At 44.8% G+C, this 12,608-nt stretch overlaps 1 protein-coding gene across 3 annotated transcripts in view; it reads right to left on the bottom strand.

Annotated features, from left to right (window-relative positions):
• Window positions 1-12,608, bottom strand: part of cdca7b (cell division cycle associated 7b) — a 32,677-nt gene that overhangs the window by 13,298 nt on the left and 6,771 nt on the right. For all 3 annotated transcript variants that reach the window (XR_013791772.1, XR_013791773.1, XM_079523117.1), the window contains exons 4-7: window positions 10,242-10,839; window positions 7,995-8,057; window positions 6,428-6,625; window positions 2,301-2,471 (exon numbers count right to left, since the gene is read on the bottom strand). Coding sequence is in view for 1 of the 3 variants with exons in the window: in XM_079523117.1 (XP_079379243.1) it covers window positions 2,301-2,471; window positions 6,428-6,625; window positions 7,995-8,057; window positions 10,242-10,839 (1,030 nt within the window). In the remaining 2 variants the exon portion in view is untranslated. The remainder of the gene's footprint in view (window positions 1-2,300; window positions 2,472-6,427; window positions 6,626-7,994; window positions 8,058-10,241; window positions 10,840-12,608) is intronic.

The following is a 12,608-nucleotide window of genomic DNA, read 5'->3' as shown; positions in this document are numbered from 1 at the left end:
GGTTCGAATCCCGGCTCCTCCTCCTCCTGTCCACATGTCGAAGTGTCCTTGGACACTGAACCCTACACTGCCTCCAATGAGAAACTGAACCCTACACTGCCTCCAATGAGACACTGAACCCTACACTGCCTCCAATGAGACACTGAACCCTACACTGCCTCCAATGAGACACTGAACCCTACACTGCCTCCAATGAGTCGGTTGGTGTGAGCTCGCCACCGTCGGTGTGTGAATGTGGGAAGTGAGGACGCTGTGAGGACGCTGGCGTCGACTGTTCGCCGCTTCACCTCCCAATGTATGAATGAATGAACCATTGTAAAGCGCCTTGAGCACTTGGAAAAGCGCTATAAAAATGCAATTCATTATTATTATTATTATTTCTTACATTTTCCTCGTCCCAGATCTGTGCGCGGTAGGACAGGGTTAGAGAGTGACAGGTAGTAGGCCAGTCAATCTAAGCTAAAAAGGGGTGTGACCCAAAAGAAAGTCTAAAGGTCTCCACACACAGAGCGTGTTTTTCGGATTTTTAGCGGCGTTTCTCCATCGTTTTCCGAAGAACACGTCCAGTGTGCAACCACCATAAGTCTACTAAGTCTAAGGGCAAGTGACTATATGGCCTAATTTAGCCAAAGTAGCGTTTTTCGTGCAAAATTAATGCTTGCAATGGATTCGGAATCATGAAAAACAATAAAAATAATAATAGTTTGACATGTCACATGCTACTTAAAGGGGAAAACCACCCATTTTCAACATTTTACTATGTCATTAATATACCTTAGAGCTGTTGTGTGGAAATAATAAAAAAGTCCCCCCATTCTGTGTTTCTTAGAACTGTAATTATGAAAAAAATCATTAACATGGTGAAACACATCTTGATGATGTCATCAAGATGTGTTTCACCATGTTAATGATTTTTTTCAGACCTCTAGTTCTAGGAAACACAGAATGGGGGGACTTTTTTATTATTTCCACACAACAGCTCTAAGGTATATTAATGACATAGTAAAATGTTGAAAATGGGTGGAATGCCCCTTTAAAGCATAATGAAAATGAGAAAACGTTGCCCTGTAGGTTGCATAGTGGTACACCAACTTTCAACCCCTGAATTTACCATGATCAACTAATTATTGTTGTTTGAATGACCCTAAGGATCATAAAAAAATGACTATTGCAAAGATTACTACGATTACTATTGCAATTTATTTTGGTTCAAATCTTAGATCGACAGGCCTATAGAGCGTCGCAGTCCCGCCCCCTACCCTGGACCAGGAAATGAATCCCGATGCATTTTTCCTCATAGACATTTCTATTAGTATTTATTTAAAGACGGTTACGCCGCGGACAAAGCCAACTCGAGTCGTGACAACTCATGACAACACAAACAATATTTTGGACCAATAGAAAAAAAACAACAAAAAAAGTGTTGTAACCTGCCGTTTTTTTTTTCTTTCTAATTATTTGTTCGGCCCAAAAAATTGTGTTTGTTGTCATGATTTGTCACGACTTGAGTTGGCTTTGTCCGCGGCGTAAACGTCTTTAAATAAATACTTTCTGAAATGTCTATGAGGAAAATGAACGGAGAATCATTTCCTCTGTCCAGGGTAGGGGGCGGGACGTCGCAGTCCCGCCCCCTTTCATGACGACGCCAGGCCCAGGAAATAATTCCCAATGCATTTTCCTCATAGACATTTCAAAAAGTATTTATTTAAAGACCTTATAAGCGTCGTACGAAGCCAACTGGAGTCGTGACAAATCATGACAACAAACACAATATTTTGGACCAAACAAATAATTACAAAGAAGAAAAACAAGAAAAAAAAGTGTTGTAACCTGCCGTTTTCGGCTTCTTTCTCATTATTTGTTCGGCCCGAAAAATTGTGTTTGTTGTCATGATTTCTCACAACTCGAGTTGGCTTTGTACGAGGCTTATAAGGTCTTTAAAAAAATACTTTTTTGAAATGTCTATGAGGAAAATGTACAGGGAATCATTTCCTGGCCCCTGGTAGTTTCAGTTTTGGTGGCGGGTGGCAAAGCCTTCATCCAATCAGGATGAGAGGGGCCTTCCTCCAATCATGTGTGGAGGCGGGCCTTGGTGCACGTGCTGTTGCACTTCCCCCCACTGTAGAGCGTGTGCATGTGCACATTTTGTTACCGGGGCGGACTGGGTGGTTTTCCAAATCACCAAAATCACTGAATGCTCCTTTAAGTAATGCAGATGTTTAACAATAATTGTTAGTATTGAGAGCGAAAAAAAACTGTAACCAAATGGACCCGTGAGGGTGCGTTAAGTTAGTACGTACATTCTCCTTGTCCCAGATCTTGTCCTTGGCTCGGTGGGCGATGTTGTTCAGGTCGTCTCGGGTGATGTCGTCCACAGACCTCACCACGTAGCGCGACGAGCGGGCGTGGCCGCTCCTCACGCAGCTCCGCCTCTTCTTACGGCCGCTGGCGTCCACGCCCTCCTCGTCCACCTGTCGTCCCCAACGGGAAAGTACTGGCGTGTTTTTATTTGAAGTGAAAGTATGAATACTGCAAAATGTACTAGATGTACCCGGTTAGTAAGTACAAGTACGGAATTCTAAATTTGCTTGAGCATAAAGTACAAAAGTATTTGGTATCGACGCGTTTAGACCTGAGGCCGATTCTACAAATGTCTTCTAAATCATGCCAGTTTTCTGAAAAACCCTATGTTTCTATGTCAGTCTTTCTCAAACATGTCATGGACCCCCAAAAATATATGTAATTGGCCTCCGACCCCCATCTGAAAATATGTTGTTCCGGGGGACCTTCCAGAAGCAAAGATTTGAGTTAAAAACGTTCGCTCTGAAAGAATATACATTGCGCCACATTTTCACGATTTTTCAAAAATAGCAGATCTACAAGCTCGTAGCGCGGCACTCGGTGCCGCGCTATGAGCTTGTAGATCTGCTATTTTTAAATAGCTAAATCATGACAATGCTTAAAAAAAACTAAAAGGGTTCCCGCCCAAAATGGGTTAAAGTACCAAAAGTAGAAAGTACTATTTTCTGCAGAATGGTTAATAAATAAAATAAAAATAAAACGCATGGAAACCGATTTTTGCCACAATTAATTAATTAAGTTAACCACATTAACTGGTTTGAATACTTTGAATACTGAGACACATTTTTTTTCCATCAGATTTAAATCTCATTTCAGAAACCGAGGCCCGATGTATACTCTCGAGTGACGAGTGTCACTCGTCGGCGCATCTGACATTGAGTGTAATGTGCCATTTTCAGTGTGGACCGACAGCCAGTCCTAAACATGACATTTGTGACCGTTTCTGACCGAGGCTAAGTCATTGATTTTTTTATTTCATGTCATGTGAAAGCAGGGAATGGAATCATAGCTTCAAATTGACATATTGGTTGTTCAGTTTGACCCACCAGTTTTGGAAATATGGCTTATAGAGTAATGTCTTGCAGAGAAACAGGAGTTGAGAAAACAGGCTTGAAAGGTTCACTTCTGTGGTCTCTAACATTACACCTAGCTACATGTTTAAGCATTTATTTCATATTTACATGTCTTCTGTGGTCTCTAACATTACACCTAGCTACATGTTTAAGCATTTATTTCATATTTACATGTCTTCTGTGGTCTCTAACATTACACCTAGCTACATGTTTAAGCATGTATTTCACTAGAATTTCGCCGCCCTTCGGGCGGCTCATCCTAGTTCCGTTGCAGCGCAATGGGAAGAAGGAAATTGCGAGATTTGACAGACTCCACTTCATGTTTCAGCTGTGTTTTTCAACCCAGTATTGTGCCCTTCACATGTATTAACAGATGGGTATTATGTGTTGTATTTTATTTTCACATCAAAGCAAATTAAATTAATTTAAAATAAGCACACATGAAACTGCTTTTTACTGTTTTGGTTTACTTACAATAAGTTAGTGTTTTTGGAAACCAAAAGATGTTGAGAATGGAGCAGAACATACTGTAGTATGTTTTTGTGGGGACCTTGACTGCATTATAGTAGGCCTACAATATTTTGGATTGCAGTGACCCCACATTGTTTCTTCGGGAACAATATTTGTAGTTACAATGAGGGCTACATGAGCCGAAGGGAGAGAAACACGTCGCCTCTCTCCAGTCCGTGCGTATGTTGCTGCTGGTGGCTGAATAACAACGGGTCGCAGCGGTGACTGACATAAACGCACAGTTACAAATCAGAGGCACTTCAATAAGAATAACGCTGGTGTGTGTTAATCTGCCCGATGCTGACGTTAGTATATAATGTTTAGATTGTTTTCCTCTTGTACATGCGTTTGTGGGCACAGTGGCAGGGGGTGAAAAGGCGATTTGTCCCATGGTGTGCACTGCAAAACATGCTGAAATCAAACCCCACACACACACACACACACACACACACACACACACACACACACAGTCACTCAGTCACAAATCCTCCACAGTGTGATTACGTGTCTGCAGTGACACTGATGCGAGGTTACAATGAGTCCGTGGTGTGGTGAGACTGGGAAAGGAATACATCGCGGAAGAGCTTGGCATCCGACTGCGCGCGTTGTGTCGATGAGATGGGCGCGTTGGGAAATACCGCGGCGAAGCACACTCGCCTATTAGTTTGCATTGCATTTGCACAGTGCGCTCAGTGCGATATTTGCGAACGTGGCCGTTGTGTGTGTGTGGCTGCGTGGGGATCGCCATGTGAGGGGGCTAGCCAATAAGGGGCCTGTGTTGCATGTGGAGAATTGTGTAGGTGAGTGTGTGTGGTGTAGCCGAAGGGGGTGCTGAGAACATGAGGGGGATGTAGCACAGCAATCGGTGACCCCTACATTAAGCTGTGTTGCTCCCATCATGCAGTGCAAATGCGTGTTGTAGCAACCGTAGCCAATGGGAAAACAGGATGCAGTGTTGCCAGGTCCGCGAATTGTAAGCGAGTTGTAAGTAGCGTGTTGAATGGCATTTTTTCTGGGCTAGTTTTCATAGACCTGGCAACAAATTAGGCGGGGGTGTCGGTGCTTGTGGCGTGTTGGTGTTTATTATTGATATTGATGTTGTTTGTGAGTGTGGACGGGAGGCGGCTTTAGTGGCAGTGCAATGACAGTGTTTACGCGGGTGTTGTTGAATGTGGTCGTGCGGCGCGACATGAGGAGATAGCCGTGGATCGACGCGGAGGGTAAGGCTGTGTCGTGTTAGTGTGTTGTTGCAGTGTGTGTTGCAGCGTGTTGCAGTGTGTCAGTGACGTAGTAGCTGGTGCCTTTTGTTCCTGTGCGTGCGCTTGGGCACATGTTTTCAAATGTATAATAGATATTTACATGTCTTCTGTGGTCTCTAACATTACACCTAGCTACATGTTTAAGCATTTATTTCATATTTACATGTCTTCTGTGGACTCTAACATTACACCTAGCTACATGTTTAAGCATTTATTTCATATTTACATGTCGATTTCAGCTCTGACATTTATTTCAGACATGCTCTAGTATGTGAAGAGGCTGCCTGTGCTATTAACTCATTTTGGATTAAAATGACTGTCTGTCTCTGTATCAAAAACAGTCACATTTGGTTAACAGTATCAGATTTGCCTGCAGCCTGACCAGAGCCTGGACCGTCTACTCATAACATACAGTAGTAGTAGAATAGTACATTCCTAATAAATAGAATTAAAAGCGTCACATGTGCATGGGAATTGTCTCTCCTGTACAGTATGTAGCCTGGTCCAGCCAGCAGGCTTTCTGGTCTAGAGGGGCGGGTAGCCTGGTCCAGCCAGCAGGCTTTCTGGTCTAGAGGGGCGGGTAGCCTGGTCCAGCCAGCATGCTTTCTGGCCTAGAGGGACGGGTAGCCTGGTCCAGCCAGCGTGCTTTCTGGCCTAGAGGGGCGGGTAGCCTGGCCCAGCCAGCGTGCTTTCTGGCCTAGAGGGACGGGTAGCCTGGTCCAGCCAGCGTGCTTTCTGGCCTAGAGGGACGGGTAGCCTGGTCCAGCCAGCGTGCTTTCTGGCCTAGAGGGGCGGGTAGCCTGGTCCAGCCAGCGTGCTTTCTGGCCTAGAGGGGCGGGTAGCCTGGTCCAGCCAGCAGGCTTTCTGGTCTAGAGGGACGTGCATGGAGCAAGCGCTGGAGAAATATTGGTTCACCGGCGGGCCTTGATGCCGTCGTAATGACTGATTTTACACTTGCTGAAAATAGCCGATCTACAAGCTCACAACGCGTCGCGCTGCGACTCTTGTTCACTAGTCCCCTTTCTAGCATTTTAGTCTAGTTTTTATTTATTTGTTGAAATTGTCAATATATTTAGTCTTACTTTTAGTCGTCGTAGCTTAGTTTTCATTTAGTTTTCATTCAGTTTTTATCAGTGGAAAAAGGTAGTCGACGAACACTTTGTCTTTGTCTTAGTAGACAAAATCAACACCGGTACCGAGGCTATATCCTGTGCATAACCGTACCTCCAGCAGTCTCCTGATGTCCACGGTCCTGGGCCCTCCTCGCCCCCCGCCCCCCCGGCTGGGAGACTCGCTCCTCTCCTCCACGCCAAAGTTCTCGGGCGGCCGGGCCTTGCGGGACGGGTTCCTCCTCTCCGACCCCGCCTCCGCCTCAAACCTCCGCTTCCGCGCCGTCGATTTATCTGTCGTTTGCTTCTTCTTCTGTGGGAAGAAACAACAAAGAAAATGGGAGAAATCCCCCACACTGATCTCTGTGGTGACGTTAAACGCTCGATATTCCATCGCACAGCGCCGTCTGTCGCTCACTGGGGGATGCAGCCGGATGGGAACCGTGAGGTTCCCGGTTCGATCCCTGTGGGCTCCCCCAGGAGAGTTGGTGTCGAAGTGTCCTTGAGCAAGACTCTGAACCCCCTAACTGCTCCCGATGTGCAGGTTGGTGCCTTGCATGGTTTCCCTCTGTCATCGGTGCATGAATGTGTGCGTTGATGTAATGCACAATGTAAAGCGCTATATAAATGCACCAATTACTGAATAGAACTGATTTTCAAGCCATATTCAATTGCAGATGCAGCACTTTGTTTGTTTGTTTGTTTGTTTTCTTGAAGATCTGTTCCTTTCAGTGACAGGCAAAACAGGGGAGACAAATTATACAGTAAAGAATTCTGTGCAAAACAGTGTTTTTTCCAGGGTTTGAATGAAAGCAGGAATCCAGAATAAAATCAAGAAAAGGTTGACGGGATAGTTCACCCCCAAAATTAGTTTTTTTCCTATAGATTACACATGGAGCCTTGAACTCATTTTTGTCGCATTCCTAAGCCTAATAAATCAATAGGAAAATGACATTTTGAGGTGAACCATCTTTTAACTAACTATCTAAATATAAATGAACCAAGTCTCGTACGTGTACGTACGTGTGTAATCCACGTAACTCGAGAACCGGTCGCCCCACCTACTTCAAATTCGACACACGCGTTCCACCCCAACACAGGGGGTGCTGTGCCCGGTGTCGAGTCGGTCGGACCCACGGTTGTCCAGAACCGACCCAAAAAGGCCTCTGGACAGACAGGGCCCCTGCCCTGTGTCCATATATGGAGCTGGCCTGTTCTGAAATCATTCCGACATCTGCATAGACTCCATATTTGGGCATGCCTGACAAAGAACTCCATATATGGGCATAAGAAAGGGACACAGATCACACATGCATTTCCAACTTGCATCGTTACAAGTAGGCCAGTGCCCAACGGGCACAGCTGTAGAGGCTCCAGGGGGCACCGCTCTAGACCTTTAATAATTGCACACAAGGACAGTTCTGTATATTTTTCTTATTCACAATAAAGTTATAAATAAGGTAAAAGGATTAACTAAGTAAATAGTAGTAGCTCTTAAAACTACTAATGACCAAAAATAGCCGATCTACAAGCTCACAACACGCCGCAGCGCGACGTGTTGTGAGCTTGTCGATCTGCTATTTTCGGAGCGCAGCTTCTGTGGAATCCAAAGGACTGAAATCAGTCTTGTGGCGACTGTGAGAACTTGAATCCATGAGTACACGATTGTAAACACTACTAACCTGGGGTGAATTCAGGGGAGTCAGCTCAGCCATGGTGCTCAGCTCAGAGAACAGCTTGGCCAGCTGGAAGAGACACACCAAACACAGGGAGAGAGAAGAACCACGGTCAAAACCACCGGACACAGCTCTTCAACTACGAAACAAGGGCATTTTTATTTCCGTTATCATGCCAACATTTTGGCCCCATATGGGACTATATATATATATATATATATGTGAGCAGCGGTGGCCGAACGGATAGCGGAGCGGTCTTGATACGGGAAGGTCGCCAGTTCGAATCAGCGGTCCGACCCGTTAAAATTACCACCGCTGAAGTGCCCTTGATCAAGGCATTGAACCACTACGATGAAATGTGTTCTATGAGCAGGGCCTGGCTGGAAACAAGTTCTTGAGTTTAGCCCAGATACCCTGGGTAAATATAGTAATCATTTAATTTCATATATGCCACAGTGTTGTTTTCGTCGACTAATGCTATGACGAAAACTAAATGCAAACTAAATGAACTTGAGCTTGTAGATCACCATGTTAAATCAGCCATTACGACAGCATCAAGTAGATCACCATGTTAAATCAGCCATTACGACAGCATCAAGCTGTAGATCACCATGTTAAATCAGCCATTACGACAGCATCAAGGTGAGCTTGTAGATCACCATGTTAAATCAGCCATTACGACAGCATCAAGGCCCGCCAAAATACATTTTAGTCGGCTAAATCAACTGTAGATTTAGTCGACTAAAATCGCATGACGTTTAGTCTAAAACTAGACTAACACTAAAACATTCCAGGTGACTAAAATGTGGCTAAAACAAAAATTAAGTTTCATTCCAAAGACTAAGACTAAACTAAAATGGAAATGTGCCAATTTCCTTAGACAGTAAAATTTCAACCAATTGAATTGGTTCCAATCACTAAAAGTTGGTTCGGAACGTGAACTAAAAAAAACAAACAAAAAAAAAGTCTTCTTGCCCTGAAGTAAGATCCAAAGTGTCACTATTCAGGTTGGAAGATCATGCAGATGTGATATAAATTATAAACTGTCGGGTGGGGTGCATACTTAGTTTAGACTAGTCATTGGTTAGACATGGGTTAAGGTTAGGTTTAGGTGTGCTGCCCCGTGGGAGGTTAGGGTGAGGGTTTGAGATAGGTTGTAGTTGTAGGACTAATGACTGGTCTAACCAATGACTAGTCTAAACCAACCAACCCTAAAGTTATTTTGGTGGAAAAGGGGCCACAGAAAACAACCGATATTTAACAATCCTTCCTGTTGGCATTGCATCCACAGGATTTAGTAAATGGGCCACTAACATCAAAGCCTCAATTCTGAGAAAAACAAAGCGTCTTAAGATCGCACATGTATAATGGCGGCGGTCGGCGGGGAATAATTTCATTGACGGACCACAGGCGCGCCGAGCGTTACTACCTAGCGACGGGAACGCTGCTAACGGGGTGACCTTTTACGCAGAGCCTCAGCCTGGTAGTCGATGGTCACTGATGGGGCGCTTGTTTTACAGGCGACCAGATTAAAGTTGGTGAGGGGTCTGTTAAAACGACCGGATTAAGGTTGGTGAGAGGTCCGTTAAAACGACCGGATTAAGGTTGGTGAGGGGTCCGTTAAAACGACCGGATTAAGGTTGGTGAGGGGTCTGTTAAAACGACCGGATTAAGGTTGGTGAGGGGTCCGTTAAAACGACCGGATTAAGGTTGGTGAGGGGTCCGTTAAAACGACCGGATTAAGGTTGGTGAGGGGTGCGTTAAAACGACCGGATTAAGGTTGGTGAGGGGTCCGTTAAAACGACCGGATTAAGGTTGGTGAGGGGTCCGTTAAAACGACCGGAGAGGGGTCCGTTAAAACGACCGGATTAAGGTTGGTGAGGGGTCCGTTAAAACGACCGGATTAAGGTTGGTGAGGGGTCCGTTAAAACGACCGGATTACGGTTGGTGAGAGGTCCGTTAAAACGACCGGAGAGGGGTCCGTTAAAACGACCGGATTACGGTTGGTGAGGGATGCGCAGCTCCGTGCTTGCGGTTAGGTTAGGGCTTGAGGTAGGTTGTCGTTCGGTAGCAGCCGGCGCTGTAAAGCAAGCGTCCCATCAGCGCCCATCGAAACCGAGGCACTGCGTAAAAGGTAGTCCCGCTGCTAGACGGTGGATATCAGCGAGACCATTCCCAATCAATACAAAATATAAAAAGCCGTCCTAAAACGTCCTCGGCAGCGAGTATCACATCACGCAAACAGTCTCTCACCATGGCTTTGTTCTCCAGGATGTTCTCGTTCCTCTTCTTCAGACTCTGTGGCAGAAGGTCGACCTGCTCCGGCCTCTCCTGCTGCTTCTTCAGACTCTGGGACAAGAGAAGCTCCCGATGTGGCTTCTTCTCCTGCTTCTTCAGGATCTGGGACAGAAGCAGCTCCCGTTGGGGCGGCCTCTGCTCCTTCTTCAGGATCTGGGACAGAAGCAGCTCCCGTTGGGGCGGCCTCTGCTCCTTCTTCAGGATCTGGGACAGGAGCACGCGCTGTGGCCTATGTTCCTTCTCCAGGACCTCCTCCGTCGTCGTCTCCTGCTCCTCCTCCTCCTGTTTCGGCAGCCTCCGGGTGGATCTCCTGCAGGGGGGAGAAGGTGTGGTTCTGCTGGATCTACTAGAGGGAGAAGGTGTGGTTCGACTGGATCTCCTTGAGGGAGGAGAAGGTGTGGTTCGGCTGGATCTCCTTGAGGGAGGAGAAGGTGTGGTTCGACTGGACCTCCTGGAGGGAGGAGGAGGAGGGGCGCGGGCAGCGGCGGCCCTCTTCGCCCTCTTCTGGGGCACCTCCTGCGTTGTCGGCGTGGACAGCCTTTTGGTGGGGAACCTGTGGAGGACAGGGGGGTGACCAGTGGGTCTGCTTATTAGAATGTGAGTTTTAAATGTAATGAGTCCCAGGGATGGACTTTTAGAAATGAGTCCCAGGGACATTTGATGAGTCCCACTTCAACGACGTTAGGAGTCATATTTTGCCATTTTTTATAAATTGCAGCATTTAACTCCCATTTCATTTTATATGATTATAATGTGGTTATATTCATGTAGAAAACAGAAGAAGAAATGATTATTATAACTAAAGCTAGCAAAATAAACTAGAATAAAAAAACAGTACAGTAGTACATCCCGTGGATGCAGAGGTCGTTTTATTGTGTCCCTTAAAGGAGAATTCCATACTAAAAGGCTTTCTTACATTTCTTTGTAGTTGTTACGTCCCCACCAAAGAGGTCCAGGTGTTATTTTTGTTATTTTGTGCTCCTTATTGGCTATTTCCCCTACCATAAGCCCTAAATTAATTGCATTGAATGGGAATTGAATGGGGCTATGGGGTGTTGTGCTAATTCGCTTATTTCCATCGCTCAAAATTATTATTTTTTTGTATATATCCTCTCTTCATAATGTAAATAATATCCCAAGCGGCACACTTTACTACTTATTTTGATGGAAATAAGCGAATTAGCACAACACCACATAGCCCCATTCAATTCCCATTAAATTCAATGCAATTCATTGAGGGCTTATGGTAGGGGAAATAGCCAATAAGGAGCTTTTGCACAAAATAACACCTGGACCTCTTTGGTGAGGACGTAACAACTACAAAGAAAGGTAAGAAAGCCTTCTAGCACAAAATAACACCTGGACCTCTCTGGTGAGGACGTAACAACTACAAAGAAAGGTAAGAAAGCCTTCTAGCACAAAATAACACCTGGACCTCTCTGGTGAGGACGTAACAACTACAAAGAAAGGTAAGAAAGGTAAGAAAGCCTCTAGCAGGAATTCTCCTTTAACTATAAACTGCGTTTTGGGATTGTTTTGTTTTTGGCCTTGTTTTTGTTTTACAGTCGCTTGTAAATATTGTAGGTTTTCTTTGGGGGGGGGGCTAGTTTCTAAAGTGTATAGTTGCTTATCTGGGCTTGCTGCTTTCAGATTTATTTTATTTTATTTATCATTTAAAGTTTAAACCAGTGGTTCTCAAACATTTTCATGTCGAGGTCAGACCCTGGAATGAATGTGTGTCTACGGTAGGGAATTCACTTCTAGTCATTTTTACTAGTTGCCTAGTTTACTAGTCGACTAGTTGTTTAACTACCTATTATGTAAAAAAAAAAATCAAAAAATCAAAATAGAAATCTGTACATTTAAAAACTGTGTACATTGGTGACTATAACTATAATCTACCTGATCGTGAGGCCTACAAAATGGGGGAAAAACTTTTTTTCTCTTCTTCTTATCAACTAGTCAACTAGTACCAACAAGGTCAACTAGTGGATTTACTAGTCGTCTAGTTGAATAGTCGACTAGTTGAATAGCGTTGAATAGTCGACTAGTTGAATAGCGTCGACTAGTTGAATAGCGTTGAATAGTCGACTAGTTGCTTAATGCCCTAGCCTACGGTCCCCTATCTGAAATTATAGTTTTTTTTCCACATTTTGCACTTGGGGTTGTGCGCACACCATCTTCCTTATCTTTAGCAAACATCTCGATCCTTGGTGTTGGGTGCCTGGACTCGAATCCCCCCCAGTATGTTGATTATCACATACTGAGGGTATTTCTAAGGTGCTGATTATTACGAACATTTTCTTGATTATCGGGCGATAA

Source organism: Electrona antarctica (genome assembly GCF_951216825.1).
Source record: "Electrona antarctica genome assembly, chromosome: 15".
In the NCBI taxonomy this organism is placed as follows: Eukaryota; Metazoa; Chordata; class Actinopteri; order Myctophiformes; family Myctophidae; genus Electrona; species Electrona antarctica.
Note: the sequence above shows the minus strand (reverse complement) of the source record. Positions and strands in the feature narration are given on the sequence as shown.